Here is a 26,229-nt window from a genome sequence, read left to right on the forward strand (position 1 = left end):
CTCTTGATAAATCTGTATTCAGGTCAGGAAGCAACAGTTAGAACTGGACATGGAACAACAGACTGGTTCCAAATAGGAAAAGGAGTATGTCAAGGCTGTATATTGTCACCCTGCTTATTTAACTTCTATGCAGAGTACATCATGAGAAACGCTGGACTGGAAGAAACACAAGCTGGAATCAAGATTGCCGGGAGAAATATCAATCACCTCAGATATGCAGATGACACCACCCTTATGGCAGAAAGTGAAGAGGAACTAAAAGCCTCTTGATGAAAGTGAAAGAGGAGAGTGAAAAAGTTGGCTTAAAGCTCAACATTCAGAAAACGAAGATCATGGCATCTGGTCCCATCACTTCATGGGAGATAGATGGGGAAAGAGTGGAAAGTGTCAGACTTTATTTTGGGGGGCTCCAAAATCCCTGCAGATGGTGACTCAGCCATGAAATTAAAAGACGCTTACTCCTTGGAAGAAAAGTTATGACCAACCTAGATAGCATATTCAAAAGCAGAGACATTACTTTGCCGACTAAGGTCCGTCTAGTCAAGGCTATGGTTTTTCCAGTGGTCATGTATGGATGTGAGAGTTGGACTGTGAAGAAGGCTGAGTGTAGAAGAATTGATGCTTTTGAAGTGTGGTTTTGGAGAAGAGTCTTGAGAGTCCCTTGGACTGCGAGGAGATCCAACCAGTCCATTCTAAAGGAGATCAGCCCTGGGATTTCTTTGGAAGGAATGATGCTAAAGCTGAAACTCCAGTACTTTGGCCACCTCATGCGAAGAGTTGACTCACTGGAAAAGACTCTGATGCCGGGAGGGATTGGGGGCAGGAGGAGAAGGGGACGACAGAGCATGAGATGGCTGGATGGCGTCACTGACTTGATGGACGCGAGTCTGACTGAACTCTGGGAGTTGGTGATGGACAGGGAGGCCTGGCGTGCTGCGATTCATGGGGCGCAAAGAGGCAGGCACGACTGAGCGACTGACCTGAACGGACAGTCATTCCCAGGTGGATGTGGTCACAATGCTTCCTGTGAGCTTCACAAACACATTTCAGCTCGCAGCTCATTATCTGGGAGGCAGGGATAATAGGGAATTATGCAAATCATATGTAATGCCCCATCTCTCATTCGCAGAGATACAGTTTAAGCTCAAATGTAGTACTGCTTTAGTGATTAGCTTGTAATAGAATACAAAGATTCTTCCCTGGTAGGTTTCTCCGCTGTCAAGGTCCATTCCACAGACTTGTGGGGAAAAGGATTAAGACCGCTCTGGCTGTTTCCTGCCAAATGGAGAGACGAATATTTCTTAGAATCTTCAGTCAGCAGTAAAAATCCTCTCTTTTTTAATCTACAGCTGTTTGAATCTGATAAAACCCTTTAGCACTTTGTCCCACCAGTGTTACCATCTCTAGGGATGACTTTCCAACTCTTGAAACAAGGCATGTTAGCACTTGGTTCCATCATGTTGTCACTGTTCTAGCCAGAAATTGCACGGATGCTACTGTGTCACGGTTGGAGTCAATTTTCTTCATGCAGGTGCTGACTTTCTTAACGAAGTCCTCATCTGTCCTGGCTGTAAAGTGGTTCAGTGGGGTCTGTCATTACGTCCAGCAACGGGACGTATCACACTGAGAGTGGAAGCCAGAAGGCCATGCCCAAGGGTCTGTCCATTCTCGGAGACACCTCCTTCAAATTCACCGGCAGCGGCAGCAATCAGGCCAGCAGCATCAGTCTCAGATGGCCCATGATCACAGTTTTGATAAGGTCTCTGTGTCCTGGGGCATCAGTGATGGTACTCGCTGGTCTCAAGTGTCCACAAGGAGATGTCAATGGCGATACTATGCTCGCGTTCAGCTTCCGGTTTGTTCAGGACCCAGGCATCCACTTCAGAGACTTTCTGTCCAAGTGGGATATGCTTTCACCCACACTGAAAAAAATGTCCACAAATATTAGTGGCTATCTTTTCACAGACTCAGGAGGGAGTGTGGTTGGTGAAGCGGGGAAGACTGTCTCCTTTTCTGGGGTTCTCATGAGCACCATCTGTAGAGGCTTAAAGTGCAGTCTGGTGTGACTCTGACACCAAGCTGTCTTGGTGAAAAACTTTAGGACGAGCTCTATCGCAAGAAAGTTCACCAGTTCATCCCACACCATTTTATCCTGGGCTCCTATGGGGAATTAGGTACCTCAAGTCCAAGGGAGCCCCGGGCCTTGACCTTCCTCACCATGATCATCTCTACCATGTAAGAGGCTCTCATCTTTTCTCATTTTTCTTCTTATGTCTTGGCCTGGAGCAATCATTTATTCGTGTTGTCTTTCTTGCCGTAAGGGCATTACTCCTTCCTCAATAGTGCCTTGCCTGTCTCCAGGTTGCTTGCCTTTCAGATGTTCAATGCTGCCCCCAGGAGAGCGGCATTTTGCCTTGCATCTTTCTTCTGCTGTGTTCCCTGTTGAACACTTTATAAGCAACACCAACCAATTGAGAAGTGTTCATTCTAAATGTAATACCTAATCTTTGCAACTTTCTCCTGATCGAGGTATTTTGCTCAAAAAAAGATCAGATTTCCGTTCTAATATTTTCAGGGGCTTCTGGGTCTGCATTAGTATGGCATCTGTGTGTCTCAGTCACTCAGTCGTGTCTGACTCTCTACGACCCGTGGGCTGTAGCCCACCAGGATCCTCTGTCCACGGGCGTCTCCAGGTAAGAATATTGGAGTGGGTTGCCACTTCTTTCTCCAGGGGATCTTCCTGACCCAGGGATCAAACCTGTGTCTCCTGCATTGGCAGGCAGATTCTTTACTGTCTGAGCCACCAGGGAAGCCCTGTAGTCTTAACAAATCCGTTCTAAAATTTCAGAGAGGTCTTCATTGTTTTGCTGAATTTCTTCAATATTGTTCAAACTCTTTAGCTTTGGTTTCCCTTTTCAACAGCCGTGATTACTGCCAAGCATTAACTGCCAAGGTGTCGAGGATCCTCCCTATAAGGATGGCTGTGATCTCACCACTTACAGATGCCTGAGAAACTCAGCAGGCTGGCCATTTGCATTCAGTCTCCCGTATAACATTCACGGGGTTGACAAGAATACTGAAGTGAGTTTCCATTGCCTTCTCCAGTGGACCACGTTTTGTCAGAGCTCTCCACCACGTTGAAAGTGAAACAGGAGAGTGAAAAAGTTGGCTCCAAAATCACTGCAGATGGTGAGTGCAGCCATGAAATTAAAAGACGCTTACTACTTGGAAGGAAAGTTATGACCAACCTAGATAGCATATTGAAAAGCAGAGACATTACTTTGCCAAAAAAGTTCTGTCTAATCAAGGCTACGGTTTTTCCAGTAGTCATGTATGGATGTGAGAGTTGGACTGTGAAGAAAGCTGAGCGCCGAAGAATTGATGCTTTTGAAGTGTGGTTTTGGAGAAGACTCTTGAGAGTCCCTTGGACTGCGAGGAGATCCAACCAGTCCATTGTAAAGGAGATCAGTCTGAGGTGTTCATTGGAAGAACTGATGCTAAAGCTGAAACTCCAGTACTTTGGCCACCTCATGCGAAGTGTTGACTCATTGGAAAAGACCCTGATGCTGGGAGGGATTGGGGGCAGGAGGAGAAGGGGATGACAGAGGATGAGATGGCTGGATGGCATCACCGACTCGATGGACATGAGTTTGAGTGAACTCCAAGACTTGGTGATGGACAGGGAGGCCTGGTGTGCTGTGATTTATGGGGTCGCAAGGAGTCGGACTGGACTGAGTGACTGAACTGAACTGAACTAGGTTGGTCATAGCTTTTCTTCCGAGGAGCAAGTGTCTTTTAATTTCATGGCTGCAGTCACCATCTGCAGTGATTTTGGAGCACAAGAAAATAAAGTCTGTCACTGTTTCCACTGTTCCCCTATCTATTTCCCATGAAGTGATGGGACCGGATGCCATGATTAATTTTCTGAATATTGAGCTTTAAGCCAACTTTTTCACTCTCCACTTTCACTTTCATCAAGAGGCTTTTTAGTTCCTCTTCACTTTCTGCCATAAGGGTGGTGTCATCTGCATATCTGAGGTGATTGATACTTCTCCCAGCAATCTTGATTCCAGCTTGTGCTTCTTCCAGCCCAGCGTTTCTCATGATGTACTCTGCATATAAGTTGAATAAGCAGTGTGACAATATACAGCCTTGATGTACTCCTTTTCCTATTTGGAACCAGTCTGTTGTTCCATGTCCAGTTCTAACTGTTGCTTCCTGATCTGCATACAGGTTTCTCAAGAGGCAGGTCAGGTGGTCTGGTATTCCCATCTCTTTCAAAAATTTCCACAAGAAATACCTGGAGTAACAGGCAAATTTGTCCTTGGAGTATGGAATGAAACAGGGAAAAGGCTAATAGAGTTTTGTGAAAAGAATGCACTGGTCATAGCAAACAGCTTCTTCCAACAACACAAGAGAAGACATTACCAGATGGTCAACACCGAAATCAGATTGATTATATTCTTTGCTGCCAAAGATGGAGAAGCTCTATACAGTCAGCAAAAACAAGACTGGGAGCTGACTGTGGCTCAGTTCATGAACTCCTTATTACCAAATACAGACTTAAATTGAAGAAAGTGGGGAAAACCATGAGACCATTCAGGTATGACCTAAATCAAATACCTTATGATTATACAGTGGAAGTGAGAAATAGATTTAAGGGACTAGATCTGATAGACAGAGTGCCTGATGAACTATGGACAGAGGTTTGTGACACTGTACAGGAGACAGGGATCAAGACCATCCCCATGGAAAAGAAATGCAAGAAAGCAAAATGGCTGTCTGGGGAGGCCTTACAAATAGCTGTGAAAACAAGAGAAGTGAAAAGCAAAGGAGAAAAGGAAAGATATAAGCATCTGAATGCAGAGTTCCAAAGAATAGCAAAGAGAGATATGAAAGCTTTCCTCAGCTATCAATGCAAAGAAATAGAGGAAAACAACAGAATGGGAAAGACTAGAGATCTCTTCAAGAAAATTAGAGATACCAAGGGAATATTTCATACAAATATAGGCTCGATAAAGGACAGAAATGGTATGGACCTAACAGAAGCAGAAGATATTAAGAAGAGGTGGCAAGAATACACAGAAGAACTGTACAAAAAAGGTCTTCATGACCCAGATAATCACGATGGTGTGATCACTCACCTAGAGCCAGACATCCTGGAATGTGAAGTCAAGGGGGCCTTAGAAAGCATCACTAAAAACAAAGCTAGTAGAGGTAATGGAATTCCAGTTGAGCTATTTCAAATCCTGAAAGATGATGCTGTGAAAGTGCTGCACTCAATGTGCCAGCAAATTTGGAAAACTCAGCAGTGGCCACAGGACTGGAAAAGGTCAGTTTTCATTGCAATCCCAAAGAAAGGCAATGCCAAAGAATGCTCAAACTACCGCACAATTGCACTCATCTCACATGCTAGTAAAGTAAAGCTCAAAATTCTCCAAGCCAGGCTTCAGCAATACGTGAACCGTGAACACCCTGATGTTCAAGCTGGTTTTAGAAAAGGCAGAGGAACCAGAGATCAAATTGCCAACATCCGCTGGATCATGGAAAAAGCAAGAGAGTTCCAGAAAATCATCTACTTCAGCTTTATTGACTGTGCCAAAGCCTTCGACTGTGTGGACCAACCTAGATAGCATATGAAAAAGCAGAGACATTACTTTACTGACAAAGGTCTGTCTAGTCAAAGCTATGGTTTTTCAGTAGTCATGTATGGATGTGAGAGTTGGACTATAAAGAAAGCTGAGTACCGAAGAATTGATGTTTTTGAACTGTGGTGTTGGAGAAGACTCTCAAGAGTCCCCTGGGCTGCAAGGAGTTGCAACCAGTCCATCCTAAAGGATATCAGTCCTGAGTGTTCATTGGAAGGACTGACGTTGAAGCTGAAATTCCAGTACTTTGGCCACCTGATGTGAAGAGCTGACTCATTGGAAAAGACCCTGATGCTGGGAGAGATTGAAGGCAGGAGAAGGTGACGACAGAGGATAATATGGTTGGATTGCATCACCGACTCAATGGACATGAGTTTGAGTAAGCTCTTGGGGTTGCTGATGGACAGGGAAGCCCAGCGTGCTGCAGTCCACGGTGTCACAAAGAGTTGGACACGACTGACCGACTGAACTGATAAGATCACAGCCCTTGGAGAAGGAAATGGCACCCCACTCCAGTATTCTTGCCTGGAGAATCCTGTGGTCGAAGGAGCCTGGTAGGCTATGGTCCGTGTGGCTGCAGAGAGCCAGACCCAACTAAAGTGATGCAGCACGCATGCCTGAGATAGCCATAGAGACAGTCCTGCCCTAGGGGTGGCTTTTTGCCCAAGCTGGCTGCCCTGTTGGGTCTTAGATGGCAATGCCAGGCCAAGTCCTGTGCCCCAGAAACTAACACAGGATTTTCTAAGTGATCCATAGAAGGAGGGGAAGTCCCTAGCCCTGGTGTCAGGAACTGGGGCAGGGCAGGAAGGGAAGGTGGTGGAAGAGGTGGGTGTATTAGTGGAGCAGCAGGAGTGGCTGAGACATCTAGTTCAGCCGCAGGAGTTAAGGTTTGAAGCTCCGTATCCTCAGTCTCATTCCCTTCGTTTTCTCTCTTTCCCTGATGTAACAGCCCACAGGCTTGCACATAAAGGGTCTCATTCTTCCTTGCTTCTTCACAAGAGAGCCGCAGGGGAAGCTCTGTAAGGCTGTAAATAGCCATTGGTCCTTTCTAACCATTAAAAGGATACACTTTTGCTTTGGCACCAAGCAACCGGGCGGAATTCTAGGATGGGGGCTTTCGGTGATTTTAAGAATCAAGTGGAACCTTTCTCTTTTCCCTGGGAGTATGCCACTCTTGGACGGGAGGAGCTTTTCCCCCCCTGTTCCTTTCCTCCATTTGACATCAGTAAAAGTTTTGAATATCACAAAATTGATTTGGCTGTAAATGGAGAAAAAATTCCTGTTGCTTAGTCATTAAGTCGCGTCTGAGTCTCTTGCAGCCCCATGAACTGTAGCCGGCCATGCTCCTCTGCCCATGGGATTCTCCAGGGGCAAGAACACTGGAGCGGGTTGCCATGCCTCCTCCAGAGCATCTTCCCAAACCAGGCACTGAACCTGCACCTCCTGCGCTGGCAGCCGGATTCCTCACCCCTGAGCCACCCAAGAAGCCCTGGAGCAACAGCACCAAACAAAAAGAGACGGAAACCCTTAAAGGACAAACAGAAAATCCTAGATACATCTTCGAGTCTGGTCTTGTGGTTTTACATATACCAACCACACCGGAGAGCACAAACTATGTAGTTAACACGGCCAGGTGGACAGTACGTGGTAACAGGGCCCCGTGCTGACCCCACCTAAAACCCCTCTTGGAGACCCTAACACATGCTGCGGCCGTGCTTTGTTACAATAAAATATCCCCCTTTCAGTCAGGGGTTCATGGCCCTCATTAGATCGCTTACCCAAAGTGTGCCCGGGGGAATCTTCTTCACGGGTAGGGAAACATTCCCCTCTTTTAAAGCCAAATTCAAGACCACAAAACACAAATGGCACACAAATGCTAGCCTCAGAGAAAAAAACGAAAACAGAGACTGGTTCACAAACAGGGTAAAGTTCAGCAGCTCTTTCCTCTTCCCCCCGGGGCACGCCTCCTCAAATACGAAACACTGACTCATTCTGGAGAAAAAGCCCCTACAGAGAGGAAATAAAGCTTCGGGGGGCGCACACTGGGGCGGCCTACCCCACTGCAGGCCGTTTGTCCTCTCCCCTATGTTGATTCCTTCCTCCAACTGCCAAGCGCTGGGTCAGCCAGTGCCACCTTGGGGAACTGTGAAGCAACAACCGGCATCCGCAGCTGCTTAGAGTCTCACCCAGAAACCTCCCAGGGTGGCGAGGGGGCCGGGGCGTCTGGCCACAGGCAGCAAGGCCCCTGGTTGGCTCCGCAGGGTGTGTTACCTAATGCAAGCTCGCACTGCTTGCCGTCTTGTAGCCGTGAGTTCCGGGAACGCTCGCTCAGGACGATGCCGAGTGGAGTGCGGTCTATTACAGCAGCGGGCCCGAGGCAGAGTCTCCTCCTAGCCAGGGACCCCGACCGGTTTCTGCGAAAACCTTATATACCCTAAGTGTACATGCCCAAACCCACCTCCCCAAACTCCCTGAAACTAGTCCGAACAAAGGAAAAGAAAGATACAATCAGTTAACCGGTGTACCTTAAGCCTAGGGAGTTAACACTGGACAGTTATCAATAGACCTGTGGTCATACCCCAATAAGCATAATAGAATGTATGATTCTATTTGGTCACACAGATCATTAGGGTATTCTTTTAGGCGATGGACAGTCTAGGTACCAGCCCTGGGGCTCTTCCTTCCTGGCGCCTGGTTTTCCAGTTGGTATGTTGTTTCCATAGATCCTGGGTGTATAACTCACAGTCCACAGTCCGGCCCAGGATGGAGTCCTGCTTTCAGGATGGAGGCCTGTTCTGTTTCCTCCTTCATTAGCACTGTATGCCAACAAATCGAGAAACAAGTTGTTGGGACAAGGAAGAATGACTTTATTCAGAAAGCCAGCAGACCAGAAAGATGATGGACTCAGGCCCCGAAGAATCCTCTTTCCTGAGTTAGGATTCAGGCTGTTTTCATGCTAAAAGGGAAGGGAGTCAAGTCAACCATTTCCTGGTTCCAATCAGACTCAGAAGGGATGTGTTCCTTCCTTCCTGCAGCCACTCACAGGTGGGCCTAGTCCGGGATGTTTCCTGTGAGCTAAACAAAGGTATTTTAATTTAACACTCCTTATCTTGGAGGCAGGGTTCCCAGAGATGGGCCATTATATATAATTCAAGCTTACATGCAACATCCCTTTAGTGGTTAACTTGCAGAATACAAACGTTCTTCCCTAGCACAATAAAATGACATTTTAAAAATGCTGAAAGCCTGAAATTTCATATCAAATGAAATATCCTTGCAAAACACAAACAAAAAAAAAAAGTTTCAGATAAACAAGGCGTATCTGCCCTACAAGAAAAAAATGGTCTGTAAACCAAAAGGAAATTAAATTCAAAGATATTTTGGAACTGCAGTTAGAGAGACTATTGACAATATAAGTGGTTTAAAGCTATGTTTCTTTCTTTTCTTAAATTCTTTACAAACAATCGACTGTTTTAAATTCAAATATAGTAACTGTTCGGGGCTTCCTTCGTGACTCAGAGGCAAAAGAACCCACCTGACAAAGCAGAAGACACAGGTTTGATTCCTGAGTCGGGCAGAGCCCTTGGAGTAGGAATGGCAACCCACTCCAGTGCTCTTGCCTGGAGAGTCACGTGAACAGAGAAGCCAGCAGGCTACAGTCCACGAGGTCACCAAAGGGTCGGACACGACTCAGAGACTGAACAGTAAGAACATAATAACTGTGCGGCAATTACAGTAAACGCAGGAGATGATGCTTTAACAATAGCACAAAAGGGGCAAATGGAATTGTTTCACCTTCGATACGAAACGGGATAACATTAATTAAAGACAAACTGTCGTGGAGAAGTGAAGTCAGTCAGGCCCTCCTGGCCCACTGTCTCACGGCCTCACACTGCGTGTCTATGCTCTGTGAGCAGCGATACTGCTCACCCTGGGGGCACCAGGCCACAGGCCACTCTTGTCTGCCTTAGTGTATCAGTAGTCTTTGAAGCAGAGAAGGCAATGGCACCCACTCCAGTGCTCTTGCCTGGAAAGTCCCATGGATGGAGGAGCCTGGAGGGCTGCAATCCATGGGGTCGCTAAGAGTCAGACATGACTGAGCGACTTCACTTTCACTTTTCGCTTTTCACTTTCATGCACTGGAGAAGGAAATGGCAACCCACTCCATTGTTCTTGCCTGGAGAATCCCAGGGACAGGGGAGCTTGATGGGCTGCTGTCTATGGGGTCGCACAGAGTCAGACATGACTGAAGTGACTTAGCAGCAGCAGTAGCAGTCTTTGAAGACTCGCTGCCGCTGCTGTTGCTGCTGCTTCCTGGGGAGAATAAATGTGTCTGCAGTCCCCACAGCTCCTTGAGTTTTCTTCCAGCTTCCTTGATCTGCAGTTCCGTTCAGCCACTCAGCCAGCTCTTTGCGACCCCATGGACTACAGCATGCCAGGCTTCCCTGTTCATCACCAACTCCCAGAGTTTACTCAAACTCATGTCTGTTGAGTCACTAATGCCATCCAACCATCTCATCCTCCGTCATCCCCTTCTCCTCCCACCTTCAATCTTTCCCAGCATCAGGGTCTTTTCCAATGAGTCAGCTCTTCGCATCAGGTGGCCAAAGTATTGGAGTTTCAGCTTCACCATCAGTCCTTCCAGGGGACACCCAGGACTGATCTCCTTTACAATGGACTGGTTGGATCTCCTTGCAGTCCAAGGGGTTCTGAAGAGTCTTCTCCAACACCACAGTTCAAAAGCATCAATTCTTCCATGCCTAGCTTTCTTTATAGTCCAACTCTCACATCCACACACGACTACTGGAAAAACCATAACCTTGATGAGACGGCCCTTTGTTGACAAAGTAATGTCTCTGCTTTTTAATATGCTGTCTAGGTTGGTCATAACTTTTCTTTCAAGGAGTAAGTGTCTTTTAATCTTACGGCTGCAGTCATCATCTGCAGTGATTTTGGAGCCTCAAAAAATAAAGTCAGCCACTGTTTGCACTGTTTGCCCGTCTATTTGCCATGAAGTGATGGGACTGGATGTCATGATCTTCGTTTTCTGAATGTTGAGCTTTAAGCCAACTTTTTCACTCTCCTCTTTCACTTTCATCAAGAGGCTCTTTAGTTCTTCTTCACTTTCTGCCATAAGGGTGGTGTCATCTGCATATTTGAGGTTATTAATATTTCTCCCAGCATTTGGCATGGACCAAATGTCTTATGGACTTCTTGGATAGGACCAAATACCCTGCAAGGGCAATGACAAGCGTCCTTGTAAGATGGACACAGAAGGAGATTAGAATACATAAGAGGAGACTATGTAAAGATGATGGAAGTACGGAGAAAAAGTAAAGTGAGGTAGGATCACAAGCCTAGGGATGTGGGAAACTTCTTCAGGCTCAAAAGGCAAGGACATAGATTCTCCCCTAAAGACTCCAGAAGCTGGCTTTGCCAACGCTTTTATTTTTATCCCATAAGACCCATTTAGGGCTTCCCTGGTAGCTCAGAAAACAAAGACTCCTCCTGCAATGAAGGAGATTGGGTTTGATCCCTGGGTCAGGAAGATCCCCAGAGAAGGAAATGGCCACCCACTCCAGTATTCCGGCCTGGAGGATTCTATGGACAGTGGAACCTGGAGGGCTACAGTCCATGGGGTCACAAAGAGTTGGACACGACTGAGCAACTAATGTTTTCACACTTTCACTTTCAAGACCCATTTTAAGTTTCTGACTACCAGAAACATAAGGTAATAATGGTTGCTTTAAGTCACTAAGTTTTAAAAATAGTTTTTATTGCAGTATAGTTGATTTACATGGTTTACAATTTGGGGTTAGTTTCAGGTGTACAGCAAGGTGACTCTGTTATATGTTTACGTATATCCACTCTCCTTAGATTCTTTTTCCGTGCAGGCCATCACAAAGTGTCAAGTAGAGCTCCCTGGCTCTACAGTAGATCCTTACTAGCCATCTACTTGATATATAGGCGTGTGTTATGTCAGCCCCAATCTCCCAATTTCTCTTTCTCCTCCCTTATCCCCTGGTGACTATACGTTTGCTTTCTGTATCTGTGACTCTATTTGTTTGCTAGATAAGTTCATTTGTATCCCTTTTTAGGATTTACCACATATACATACATCATGTGGTATTTGTTTTCCTGTGTCTGACTTACTTCAGTCAGTGTGACAGCCTTCAGATCCACCCAGTTTGTTGCTAACGGCATTGTTTTCCTTTCCATGGCTGAGCAGTGCGCTGGCGCGCATTCTCACCGCATCGTCTTCATCCACTCCTCTGCTGATGGACATTTGGGCAGCTCCCGTGTCTTGGCTGCTGTGAATAGTGCTGCAGTGAACACTGGGATGCATGCGTATCTTTTAAATTTTTGTTCTCTCGGGATATATGTCCAGGAGTGGGACTGGTGGATCATACGGTAGATCACGTCACTGGATCATCAGTCACTAAATTTGTGGTGATTTGTTACAACAACAGTAGGAAACTGATACAGCATAGATCTAAAATCTTACTGAAAATATGAAGTTAGACTATACAACTCAACTGAACCAAGTTTCTGTGATAAAAAGCTCGTCAGAAAACCAAACTTTCACTGATGGCCACATAATTTAATTCAGTATAGTGCCTCAAAGGACTTTTGAGGGCACCCAAGACCAACAGCAGTGATGCGGAAGCGTTTTGAGAGATCCTTTGGGAACCTTTGTAGGAAGAAGAGAAGAACACCAGAGAAGAGACTTTCAAAGGAGACATTTTATTCTCAAATTAGAAGCATGAAAAAGCAAAATTCTTCCCTGAAAGAAGCCTTCTTCAAAGAAGAAAATGGGAAATGTTAGCACTAAGGATTGACACTGGGTAATTTCAACTCTGAGACATTTCTCACCGTAAAGGAAAAGCATGACAGCAAGGAGCCAAGCTTCTAATGTTTTGGAATACAAGAGAAAGAAGAGAAAACTATTACAGAAGTGTGGCCTGGGCAGTGCCTGAGCCCCAGATAAGTGGATGGTTTTTGCTGCTCGTGTAGACTACATTTGTTTGCACTGATGCTTTTTCTCCCCTGATAAGGAACACTGGAAATGGACAGTAGCACCATCAATATTTCTTTGGGGTGCATTTCCACTGGTGCCAGCCACAAAGAGCATTCCTGAACCCAAAACTGAGCAATACCTGTTGAGTTTTTTCTTTATCTTCTGCCACGTGGATATAAAATGGCATTTTTTTGGAAAAAAAATATGCTATGCTGTGGCAACCCATTTGCCACATGTGGCCTTGGCCTCGGTATTTGGGGAAAGTGTAACCCATTCTTATCTCACAGGACTGTTCTGTCAGAAACCAAGAGATGGGGTTCCCTTCTGCACTCAGAATACCAAATCCCGCAAAATTCTGGAGACAGCGCTCAATATATTTCAAGCTCTTCTCATTTTTTCCCAACTCCCAGTGCTCATTCACGAGCTTTGCATGCGAGACATCCAAGAAGATGCTCTGAAAGGTTTCTTTCCTGCCAAGAAAAAAATGTGCATTTATTCAGCCAACATTTAGAAAGCATCAGGATAGCAGGAAACACGACACTTCCCTTTCCTTAAGGATCCACAGCCCAGAGGAAGAAATAGGTGTACCCTTCACACACACACACACACACACACACACACACACACACACAACTATTTATATGCCTGCTTAAAAATGTTCCCAAATAATTGAAAGTGAGAAAATCCTCAGTCCTTTATGATACATTTAATAGCAGAGAGTCGGCTAGATATAGTATAGCATATCTCAAAAAGCCCAACCAAACACCCCAACAAAGGAGAGTAACAGTATATGTTCCTAAAAGAACAAGGACTATTAGCCGTGCAACCTTCCATGTGGCTGAATTTTCTTTAAAGCTTCTTGCATAAAAAATGCAGGATTGAGAGGTGCAAGCTACGATGTATAAAAGGGATAGGCTACAAGGGTATACAGTGCAAGGAAACATATTCATTATGCTGAGATGACTTTTAAATGAAATTTAGCCTAAAGAATTATGGAGCCTCTTCTATACTGTACACCTGAAACCAATATGATGTAAATCAACTAACTTCCATTTAAAAATTTAGATTTCAAATTATACTTCACAAAATATCTAAATGCACAAGATAATGTTTCTTCCAACAGATAGTTCAACAAAATGTGCATCATAGGGAGACGAGAGCCATGTTGATCTTATGGCTTCATGTGTCCCAAAACCCATCAGCACATACCACTAGGGAAGTGCAAAAATGCAGTTTCAGGAGCAGCAACATAGGAAAAACGGATATTGGATTTTTGTGTGTGTGGTAATAATCAGGATTTCAGCCCTGATTCTATTATTGGACAAGTTACCCGAGACTGCGTTTTCTCATCTGCAAAATCAGAATAACATCTTCTGCGGGAAGGAGTGGCTGGCGCAGAAGGAAGATCTCAAAGAAGTTTGACCCCTTCTCAAGGGGGAAGGGTTTCCAGGACTTGTCAGTTTCAAAGTCACGTCACATTTTCCACTGGGTGGGGTCACGAGGGCTCTCAACTGCCCACACATGGGTGAGGCTTTCTCTCTGTCATCCTCAAACTGACTCTGGTGCTACTTCCTCAAAGATCTCCAGCATCCTCACATGACTTCCTCCTGTGCTACAGTTAAACCCAGAGGGGCAAGACATCCAAATATATATTGGGTTTAGAGGAAATAAAGAACCACCTTAGGACAGGCACTTCATTCCAGATGTCCAGTCATAATGTCAAGTATTATTTAATCCCTATCTACCATTTTTCTGCATGCAAACATTTCTTTTATGATTCTCACGGGAACACAGTTGAGCCAGAGCAGGGTTCAAATATTATTGACTCCCCTGGCTAAATCGATTCTATGTGTTTAGTGTATATTTAGATTTTATTTATTTTTTGATGTAGTGATACAATTGTTAAGCATAAATGGATGTCAGTGGGAAATAATTGTCTCCTTTTTCTCTGATTCCTTATCACACAGTCGCCTTCCCCAGAGGCAACTAGTGGTGTGATACATTTGTGTAACTTTCCAGAGGCGTTGTTTGGAACTCTAGAGGCGCTCTGCTGTGAGGACACACTGTCTACACGATTCTGCCCATCTTAGTTGTTGCTGATGTTGTTGCTTTACTAAGAATATGTTTTTGTTGTTGCTGTTGCTTCAGAATATATTTTTGGAATTGTTTCCTTCTTAGTTCACAGAGGGCTGCTGCATTCTTGTCAACGGCTGTACATTATTCCAGCGTTTGGACTGTACCATAGGAAATCTACCCATGTCCCTACTGAAGGATGGGTTTTTTAATATGCTATGCTATCATATGTTCATACATCACGCGCACCAACCAATTTGGTAAAATCTTCCATTTAATGCATGTATGGTTTTACCGAGGCACTTCAATTCTAGGAGTTCAGTTTTCAGTAATACTTATACAACTTGTGTGATGATCTATTTGTGAAGACATTTATTGCAGAATTTTTGTTATCAGGAAGAACTGGAGAGAAATCAAGTGTGTAAATATGGGCACACAGAATTGCACATCTCCCTCTTGTGGTAATCTATGCAGCTGTCAAAATAAATGAAGGGTGCCTGTATGAGCTTACGTGAAAGATGTGTGTAACACATTGCTGGGTGAAAAGGGTGAATGGCAGTGTAGTCATGCATCTGGTGTAGAGAAAAAACGAACAAGACGACTCTCACATGCAGAGTTCTAAAAGCAATGCTAAGAGTATCTACCCACGGACAGAAATCCAAGTGGGCAAGCCTTCACTTTTTACTTTGCATATTTGTATCCTTTGCATAGGGCTTCCCTGGTGGATCGGTGGTAAAGAACTTTGCAATGCAGGAGATGCAGGTTTGATCCCTGGGTTGGGAAGATCCTTTGGAGAAGGAAATGGCAACCCACTCTAATTTTCTTTCCTGGGAAACCAGTGGACAGAGGAGCCTGGCAGGCTACAGTCCATTGGGGTTGCAAAAGAGTCAAGTACAACTTGGCAGCTACACACACACACACACACACACACACACACACACACACGGAGTTTGCATAGTATGAAGTATTTTTCCGTGTGTGTGTCAAAAAATGAATAGTTTCAGTAAAAGTTTTTCAATTCCACCATGATGTCCAATATTCTTCTGGGAGCACTCTTGTGAGATCTAAGGAAGTTGAAAAGAACCTGCTCTAACGAAGTTCCTGCCCAAGCTCAGCAGACATTACCTAACACAGTTCCCTTTCTCACCTGCGAAGCTCTGAACGCCATGATTATTTAGCCTCAGATCCTACATTTACAAGTCCGGCCCATAGTGCAACTGAACTATTCTATCAGAAATTTCAGAAGCAGAAGGTAAAAATCTCACCTTTTATCTTCAAGCACTTTGGGAGTTTTTAATAACTTCATCAAATCCATCTTGTCACCGCTCGATGCTTCGAGTGTTGGTTTTTCAAACACAAAAAGCATGGTTCTCAGATAATCCACCTGTGCTGATTTTGAAGCTGCAACTTTCTGTAATGCCTCACCCAAGCTCTCTTGACAACCTGTGGAGAGGAGAAAAGCAAGCATCATTTCACCCCCTTTCATATCTACTATGAATTAAATGAGACATCTTTGGCTTTAATTTAGACCAGTCACCTTGGATCTGGAAGGCTTGTTCCCAGTTGATGACCTGCGGGCACGCTAGGACTTCCTCTAACTTGTCAGGAGCTTTGGTGAAGATGTGGTAAGTGTTGGTGTAATGATCCAGGTCATCCTTCATCTCCTGACGTAACAAATACCAATCACATTTACACAGTGATGTCGTCCACAAAATGCTCTGCCTGTGTCCCGAGTGCTAGAGACTAATTTGCTGGATGGGCTTTGGTGCTGTTGTGTGAGAGAGGTGCAGACATTTCCGTGGACTCCCCTGTAGAAGAAGCCACTGGAAGGGGCTCCTTCCTGGTGGTGCCCTGGAGTCAGCTGCCCTTGGGGCGCCGGGCGAGCAGTCCCAGCGTCTGAGATGGAAAGCGCAGCAGAAAGAGGGGGTGTTCAAGGCCCCAAAGAATGGGGGCTTGCAGGGTGGAGGGAGGCACACAGAACAGGGCTGGGGTCCAGGCTCCTGGTCTGTGAGAAGGTGACGCCTCGGCTAATTCTGAAAGTGAATTCCCAGGCGGCGCTAGTGGCAAAGAACCCGCCTGCCGGTGCAGGAGACGTAAGAGATGCGGGTTCAGTCCCTGGGTTGGGAAGATCCCCTGGAGGAGGGCAGTGCACCCCACTCCAGCATTCTGGCCTGGAGAATCCCATGGACAGGGGAGCCCGGCTCGCCCCCGGGGGCCGCTGCAGGCGATGCTGCGTTTAGCACTCCTGTATGGATAAGGGGGGTGTTAAGGTATCGCTGCTCTGGGAAGGATGGGATTCGCGACTCACACTCCCCTGAAAGATGAAGACGCTCTTATGAAACAAACCTGGCCTCTACTGTTTCACAACCCTCTGACATCGTCATTTTTGTCAACTTCTTCTGTGTTAGGAAAGCAGCGGTCTTAGACCCCACACTCAGCACTGCTCAAAGTACTGTCGGGTTGCGGTTATCGAGTCATAAGGAAAGCAGAACACTTCCTGACCGTTTGCAACCGCAGGCATCTAGGATGAGGAGGATGCCTCTCATCGGAGTCTCGACAGGAGAGAGCTGACTGAGTGGAATTCTAGAGCAACTTCCAGGTCCCGGACTATTGGCTCTGAGGTCCACTCCCGCGCTACGTCTCGCCATCCTGCCCTCTCCTCCAAGCAACCCTTCCCAAATCTGCGTGCATCAGGCGTGTCAAGATCCTCCCCCAGCCCCTGCCGGCCCCTGGCTGCAGCCCCTCGTCCCCATCCTGAGGGTGAGCGGCCTGGCCCTCAGGAACCAGGGGCCTCACCTCCTTCTGAGGCCGTATGATGACCGTCTGATACTCTGGCCAGGCGTCCACCAGCACCTCCAGGTTGAATGGGTTTTTATTTCTAATGTGGAAAAGGGTGCCATACACCTACAAAGCAGAAACAAAGCAGGAGAGGATGAAGTTTCTCTTTGAGACAGGGTCTTGCCGGTGGCACGGAAGTAAAAGCAGGAGTTAGAAGGACTTGATGGGGGACTTCCCTCATGGTCCAGGGGCTATGACCCCCGGCCCCCAGTGCAGGGGACCCAGGTTCGATCCCTGGTCAGGGAACTGGACCCCACATGGTTCAGTTAAGGGCTCACACGCTGCGGCAAGAGATCCCATGCACTGCAACTCAGGCCCGGGGCAGCCACAGAAACAAATAAACGTCTTTTAAAAGGACTTGAAACGGCAGGACTGGTGTTTCCAGGATGGCACGTTGGGCTATTCGTCTAAAGACATACTGCAGAACGGTGCAGGAAGGATCCCCCCAAATCCAAGTGAACAACAAATGAACTGGCTTCTCTAACATGTATTCATTCATTTTTTGAAAAATCCATACTATTGATATTTTTCCTGTTTTAAACATTAATACCACACCATTGATTCAGCATCTGTCTATTATATACTAAATTTGTGTCAAATATGGAGAATTCAAAGGTGGATACGATGTAGCCGCTGCCTTCAAGTTAAGTCTACAAGGGCAAAGAAATACACAGTCTGTCTTAAAAAAACACGTGTTCTGATTGGTCTGTGCACATGGTCAGGTGGGGTCGCAAAAAGGCAAAGTCACTACCCGTCCAGAAGTGGTGGGAGACTTACAGAAAAACTAACATTTAAATTGGACCATGATACTTCTGCAAAGTGCACTTTTAGAAGAGGTACTTTTGCTTATGAAAAGAAACCAGTGAGTCCTCTAAGAATAATAAAAGGGAGTGTTCACTCCTTTTCCAGTCAGTTTGAGTTAGGAGCGGTTACCTCGTAGCAGAGCAGTATTAACATCTAGGTGGTTCACCCAGGGGACAAAGAGGCTGACCATGGGGCTCACGTTGTGGATGCCGGTAGCACTGAGAGCTGGAGAGGGTGGAGGCCTCAGCAGACAAATGTAAAGACTGATTTGAATTTTAAGTTAATGTGAAATCTTGGCAGAGAACGTTTTAATAAATAAATGCCTTACGAGTATTTAAAAGATGCTTCCATATTTCAAAATATAAGATGTGTGTTTGACATTGTGTCTGGGAAGGAAGGGCTGGAACCTGGAGCCTTTGGGACCTGCTGTTCCCAGCCTTCGCAGGACTGCTTGATCCTCATAAGCCCAGATGTTGGCCCAAAAGCAAAATTTGAAAGTTACTTTGTAAGCCATTTTGATGTCCTTGACCCACAGCATGCCTGCTAAGAAGCAAGAGGCATTGTTGCCTGGATGAATAGACGGTGTGTTTCAGGCCTGAGACGTCTGAGTCAAAGAGCTTGATTTTCATTGAGCATTTCTCTGGTGATTTTTCTAGTTATCCCTGATAATTCTGTGTACTGTGCATGGTGATTTTTTTTTTTTTCGAAATGAGGTGTGTCCAGTTTTTAAACCTAACAACTACTTTTGGGGACTTGCCCGCATCTCTGCGATTTGAATGGGGGCTGTGTCCTGTTTTACTGACTTTTACGTTTACATTTATCATGTTCCTCTTCTCTCCTCCCCTTGCCCCCTGGGGACTCCTCTTTGGCTCCTTAAACTTTGCTGCTTAGAGCGGAAGTCCAGCAGGCAGGCGGTCATACTGCAAGTTCTTTCTGGACCTCTGGCAAAGGGAGTGATCCGTGACGGCCACCACTCCTTGGGATCTGCGAGGCTGGGCGCTTTCGGTGCCGCTGCCCACAGCCCTCCACTGTTACCGGAATGCTTTGCCAGTGCGCCAATCTCTTCGGAGATAAAAATGTTAGCGTGTGGCTAAACGTTAATTTTCTTTTGCAGAAAATAGAGTACCATGTCTGAATTAATTATTAATATCTAAAATATTTCATTCCTTAACCCCCTCATTTGCTTTGCTCACAGCCGACTCAGTTCCTTTGTTTGGCAGAATTCTGCGATGTGTGTGTCACCACTGTTGAGACTGTTCGGCTCCTGATATACGTGTATTGATTTGTTTCTGGTGGTAGCTTGTCCTGAAATGTGTGTAGCAAGCAGGTATTTTATGATAAAATGGTTGTGTAGTGCATGCTCTGTGTGGAATTCAGAGGAAAACCCAGATTCAGTGATTAACAATGCCAAAAAATGCAAGTAACTAGCCATTGTTCAAACAACAGTGGTGCTATTTCTCTTTTGTGGCCTTTTAGACTTTTGTTGCCCTAAAATTCCATTTTGTTGGGAACCCATTTCCCACCTGGTCTTTCTTGACAGGGTTTTTTTCTATTTTTAAACCGTTTCTAAATAAAATTCTGTATTTTTTAAAAATAAATAAATACATAAATTGGACCATGAAAAATAAATGAACCTGGTGAAGTAAAGAGAAGAGGAAGACAAGCAGTTTCCGTTAGGAGAAGGAGCGTGATTGGAGGCTTGAAGGTGTTGAGATTTGATCCCACCTGCTGAACTGTGAGGGGTCAGTGATCGTAACACATAGTACATCTTCCCTGTTGGGAAATGAAGAGACATTTTTGATAAACGTTTGTATATCCAGTTAAGGAGTATGGGCTTTAATGCTTTGGACATGAGCCACCACTAGCATTTTAAAGCAAGGGAGTGATATGATCACATGCGTGTCAGATAGATACTCTGGTTACCAAGTTGCAGGTGACCAATAGCTTGGGACAGTTAAGGAAGCCCACTACACATAGCAGCAGAATCGATTCAAAAGATATTGTAGGGTATTTCCTGGTGATCTAGTGGCTCAGACCCTGAGCTCCCAGCGTGGCGGGGAGCAGGCTCGACCCCTGGTCAGGGAGCTAGACCCTGCATGCCGCAGCTAAGACCCAGTGCAGATAAATGAGCAAAAATCGATTTTAAAACGATATTGTGCATGTATGGCTGAGTCCCTGTGCTGTTCGCCTGAAACTGCCACGACATCGCTAATCAGCTATACCCCGATACAAAATAAAAAGGTTTATTAAAAGATACTGAAGAATCCCCAGGGAAGTAAAGGAGGTGATTGGACATGGGTGTTAAGTTAGTCCCAGGCAGGAGGAATCTTGGACTTGCGCCTCCATCTGCCCTGGAAAGTCCTGAGCCCGAGTCTGTCGTCACACCTTAGTCCTCTCTGCCCCCATCTCCCCCTACTCCCTTACCTTCAAGGACTCAGGGATGCTCTCTTCCAAGGACTCATACAAAATCTGAAGTTGCTGGGGTTCACGAAGCACAAACATCTTACGTAGCACCCAAGCCCCTTCCCTGAGGAAGACACTCTGAGGAAAGAAACACACCAACAAGAACACCTGGAGATCTGAGACAGGTATCCCGGAAGAGCAAGAAGTCCCCAAGGACAGCCACGCATTGCTCCAGGTACAGTATCGTACCCAAGATTGTGCCCAAGTACCAACTGGCAAAATCCAGAAACTGGAACTGTATGTTAGCAACCTTGAAAACAGAGAAAACCTTGTATTCAATAATTCCACTTCTAGGAACTCATACCAAGGAGATAATAGCAGACACCTATAAGAATGTAAACATAAGAAAATTTACTGAAACAACGTAGTATATAAGTAAGATCCACTTAGGAACACTCTTCAGTCTCATGCACACAAACATCTGACTGCATATATAATTATATTATATATGTATATTACATGTACTCGATCAAGGAATATAGAATACTTAAAGACATTATACAAGAGTAACCATATTTTCTAAAAATTAACAAATACAAGAAATTCCAAGCAATTTTGATGGCTTATAGGAGAGGCAGCAAATTTTTTTAAATCTTGACAATCCTGAAAAATCCAACATCCTGTGTATGTGTGTTCAGTCACGTCCAACTCTTTGTGACCCCATGGACTGCAGCCTGCCGGGCTCCTCTGTCCTTGGAGTTTTCCAGGCAAGAATACTGGAGCAGGTTGCTATTTCCTTCTCCAGGAGATCTTCCCAACCCAGAGATCAAACCCATATCTCTTGTATCTCCTGCAGTGGCAGGCAGATTCTTTACCACTAGTGCCCCCTGAGAAGCCTTGCATGTGTGTGGGGGAAAAAAGTGAAAGTGTTAGTTGCTAAGTTGTGTCTGACTCTTTGTGACCCCATGGACAGGAGCTCCTCTGTCCATGGAATTCTCCAGGCAAGAAATACTGGAGGGGGTAGTCATTCCCTTCTCCAGGGGATCTTCCCGACCCAGGGATCAAACCCAGGCCTCCTGTACTGCAAGCAAACTCCACTGTCTGGGCCACCAGGGAAGCCCATACGTGCGTATAGCCGAAACAAGACAAACGGAAACGGAATGGCCAAGAACGCAATCGCTGGAGTAGGCAGTCACGTTACTTGAATGTCTCTGAGCTTCACTGTCTTTGTCTATAAAATAGGCACAATAATAACTCCTTTGTAGGCTGTTTTGAGGATTATGTCATCACAAAATGTATGTGATGTGTTTTGCTAAGTGATAGATGGTATGTGTGTGTGTAAGTATGTGTAAGTGTGTGTGTGTATATATGTGTGTGTGTGTATATATATATATATACTTGCGGGAAAATGAGAAGATCTTCAAATTCAAGCAAGGGAAAATAGGATTTGAATGGCTTCTGGTGTTCGTTAGTGAAAATACAGACTGGGAATACACACAGGGATTCCCCACCATTGCTTAAGACCAGGTTCAGATGAAAACCCTCACTGGAAGGGGTAATTATCCACACAGGTGAGCTCAGCACCCAGAGACTAGAGGCAGAAGAGACAGATTGAAACAAACCAGGGTTAGATTTTCCAGGCTTAGACCAGCAAAAAAGATAAGTGGCAAAGTAAATATTTGAGAATGAGATGATGACACTCAACTGAATTTGTGGGATCTAGGTGAGAGAAGGGGTTTCCCTGATGCCTTGGATGGTAAAGAACCCACCTGCAATGCAGGAGATCCGGGTTCAAGCCCTGGGCTGGGATGGTTTCCTGGAGCAGAGAAAGGAAAGGCAACCCACGCCAGCATGCTTGCCCGGAGAATCTACATGGACAGAGGAGCTTGGCCGGCTACCGTCCACGGGGTCGCAAAGAGTTGGACACAGCTGAGCAAAACTAACACTTTTACTTTCAGGAGAGAGAAAGAAAGAAGTAAAGTAGGAGACAGGTCCAACCAAGTGGGAGAAGATGCAGAGTGTACGGTGAATTTACTTTATGAGGCTAAGAGAACAGCAGTGGCGATGGACAGGGGAATATATTCATAGAATAGGGAGTTGGAATGAGGAATTAGGCTGTTAGAGGTGAGGCTGTCAGAGGTAGATCAGTTCTGGGTAGATGGCTGCAGGCTTCAAGATGACAGAGTAGGAGTCGGGAAGGGACTGGGAGCTGCAGGTGCCAGACCCGTCACCAGAATGTGGCTGGCGTTTGAGGGTCAAGTGCCAAATATATCAATAAACAGAGCGAGGTCTGGCAGAAAGCAGCCTGAAAGAGTAAAGCTTCATCTTAGCCATGTGGCCCGGCACTCAAAGGAAGATGTTTGCTATGCAAGTAACACTTTCAAAGCATGGGTTGAAGACCAGGGGCATGCAGACTCTCATCTTTACTCAGGATTCCTATGGGTGCCTGAAGGGTGGCAGGGAAAGGCGCGGGTTGATGAGTAGTCTATAATTCAGGGAAAGGATCTCAGAAGCCTGACAGTTCAAACCACTGGCTTTGTACTCAAAATCCTTTATTTTCAAAGGACTTTCTAACTCCAGGAACCTGTAATTTCCTTGAGAAATTTGCTCTCAGCCCTGGGACACTGGTGAGTGCTCTTCCAAGGTCTGCAGGGGGGAAATGAATGAACAAACACACGTTCTCTAGAATCGGGCTTCCCTGGCGCCTCAGCTGGTAAAGAATCCGCTTGCAAGGCAGGAGACCCTAGTTCGATTCCTGGGTTGGGAAGATCCCCTGGAGAAGGGATAGGCTACACACTCCAGTATTCTTGGGCTTCCCTGGTGGCTCAGCTGGTAAAGAATCCGCCTGCAATGTGGCAGACCCGGGTTCAATCCCTGGGTTGGGAAGATCCCCCAAAGAAGGGAAAGGCAACCTGCTCCAGTATTCTGGCCTGGAGAATCCCACAGACTGTAACATGAATGAACAAACACACATTCTTTAGGATAGGACCCTAATTAGTTGAAAGGTTGAGAAGAGACAAGAGTTTGGCTGTCTGAAACAGCTCTGCTTACCTGCAGCTTCTTTGTCGACGTGTGTGCGGAGCACCTTCTGCAGTTGCTCACTGTGACAATGGAGAAATTTCTCTAAAGGCCACAAATAGGCTCACCCACAATAAATCCCAGCTGATTCAGATTGTCCCTGTTTAGCATAAAGCTCCAAGTTGCAGATTCTTATTGAGCAAACTGGAGATCCTGTTCGTGTACAGGAACGAAGTCAGTGGCTTTGTGCGCCAGAGGAAGACTGGGAACATGTCCCGTACTGAGCAGATTCCACGTTTATAAGTTTCCCGCCACAGCTCCCACACTGGCACTTATAGCCAGTTGGCTAATCCAAAGCAGTAATAATAAGGTAATATGCAAAACTGACCTAGCTGCAGCAATATTCAAATACTTCATTTGGGCAAACAAAAGATGGAAATTTCGGCTTCTTTGTGAAATACTCAGCCTCGAGACTTGAAGCACTTGTGGCCTCAGCACCTCCAGAGGCTGAGATTCCCTGCTTCCAGTGCAGGTGGCACGGGTTCGATCCTTGGTTGGGGAACTAGAATCCCGCAGGCCACATGGCATGGCCAAAGATAGATGAATAAATAGATATATATATATTAATTTTAAAAGTTAAAATTTAAAAATTCTTAAAGGAACATGATCTACTTTAGCATTTTGGAGACCCTGAAATAGAGGAAAGGGATACTAAGTAGTCAAAATCTTACCCATTTTCTGGAATGTTGTGAACCAACTTGAGAAGTTTTAATCATTCAGGAAATGAGAAAGGTAAATTCTATTGTCATACAAACAAGGAAGATGATGTTGAAAGGCAACATCGTCCCTGAGGTCAGAAAGCTAGCCAGCATTAATGCCTCGAGCTGAAGCCAAAGGCCAGGATCTGTTACGAAACTATGATTCTTCAGTAAGTGATCCCTCACCCCTGGCTAGGTCATGTCTCCTTACAAACCTACCTCATTCACTTCAGGTAACATATTAAAAACCACTAATGAGGATTTAGAACTCATGATTAATGCAAAGCAATAGAGGAAAACAACAGAATGGGAGAGACTAGAGATCTCTTCAAGAAAATTAGAGATACCAAGGAACATTTCATGCAAAGATGGGCTCGATACAGGACAGAAATGGTCTGGACCTAACACAAGCAGAAGAGATTAAGAAGAGGTGGCAAGAATACACAGAAGAATTGTACAAAAAAGAGCTTCATGACCCGGATAATCACAATGGTGTGATCACTCATCTAGAGCCAGACATCCTGGAATGTGAAGTCAAGTGGGCCTTTAGAAAGCATCACTACGAACAAAGCTAGTGGAGGTGATGGCATTCCAGTTGAGCTATTTCAAATACTGAAAGATGATGCTGTGAAAGTGCTGCACTCAATAGGCCAGCAAATTTGGAAAACTCAGCAGTGGCCACAGGATTGGAAAAGGTCAATTTTCATTCCAATCCCAAAGAAAGGGAATGCCAAAGAATGCTCAAACTACCGCACAGTTGCACTCATCTCACATGCTAGTAAAGTAATGCTCAAAATTCTCCAAGCCAGGCTTCAGCAATACGTGAACCGAGAACTTCCAGATGTTCAAGCTGGTTTTAGAAAAGGCAGAGGAACCAGAGATCAAATTGCCAACATCTGCTGGATCATGGAAAAAGCAAGAGAGTTCCAGAAAAACATCGATTTCTGCATTACTTACTATGCCAAAGCCTTTGACTGTGTGGATCACAATAAAGTGTGGAAAATTCTGAGAGAGATGGGAATACCAGACCACCTGACCTGCCTCTTGAGAAACCTGTATGCAGATCAGGAAGCAACAGTTAGAACTGGACATGGAACAACAGACTGGTTCCAAATAGGAAAAGGAGTATGTCAAGGCTGTATATTGTCACCCTGCTTATTTAACTTCTATGCAGAGTATATCATGAGAAAGGCTGGACTGGAAGAAACACAACCTGGAATCAAGATTGCTGGGAGAAATATCAGTCACCTCAGATATGCAGATGACACCACCCTTATGGCAGAAAGTGAAGAGGAACTAAAAAGCCTCTTAATGAAATTGAAAGTGGAGAGTGAAAAAGTTGTCTTAAAGCTCAACATTCAGAAAACGAAGATCATGGCATCTGGTCCCATCACTTCATGGGAAAGAGATGGGGAAAGAGTGGAAACAGTGTCAGACTTTATTTTTTGGGGCTCCAAAATCCCTGCAGATGGTGACAGCAGCCATGAAATTAAAAGACGCTTACTCCTTGGAAGAAAAGTTATGACCAACCTAGATAGCATATTCAAAAGCAGAGACATTACTTTGCCAACTAAGGTCCGTCTAGTCAAGGCTATGGTTTTTCCGGTAGTCATGTATGGATGTGAGAGTTGGACTGTGAAGAAGGCTGAGCGCCGAAGAATTGATGCTT

At 45.3% G+C, this 26,229-nt stretch overlaps 1 protein-coding gene across 1 annotated transcript; it reads right to left on the minus strand.

Moving 5' to 3' along the window:
• Window positions 1-12,380: 12,380 nt before the first annotated feature.
• GLYATL2 (glycine-N-acyltransferase like 2) lies at window positions 12,381-20,883 on the minus strand. The gene is made up of 5 exons (XM_004016498.6): window positions 20,806-20,883; window positions 17,536-17,643; window positions 16,277-16,403; window positions 16,005-16,182; window positions 12,381-13,136 (listed from the first exon to the last, which is right to left on the minus strand). Exons 1-5 carry the CDS (start codon window positions 20,881-20,883, stop codon window positions 12,731-12,733), a joined length of 897 nt encoding a protein of 298 aa, XP_004016547.1. The 3' UTR covers window positions 12,381-12,730.
• Window positions 20,884-26,229: the final 5,346 nt, after the last annotated feature.

The sequence above is a fragment of the Ovis aries genome, chromosome 15, assembly GCF_016772045.2.
Source record: "Ovis aries strain OAR_USU_Benz2616 breed Rambouillet chromosome 15, ARS-UI_Ramb_v3.0, whole genome shotgun sequence".
In the NCBI taxonomy this organism is placed as follows: Eukaryota; Metazoa; Chordata; class Mammalia; order Artiodactyla; family Bovidae; genus Ovis; species Ovis aries.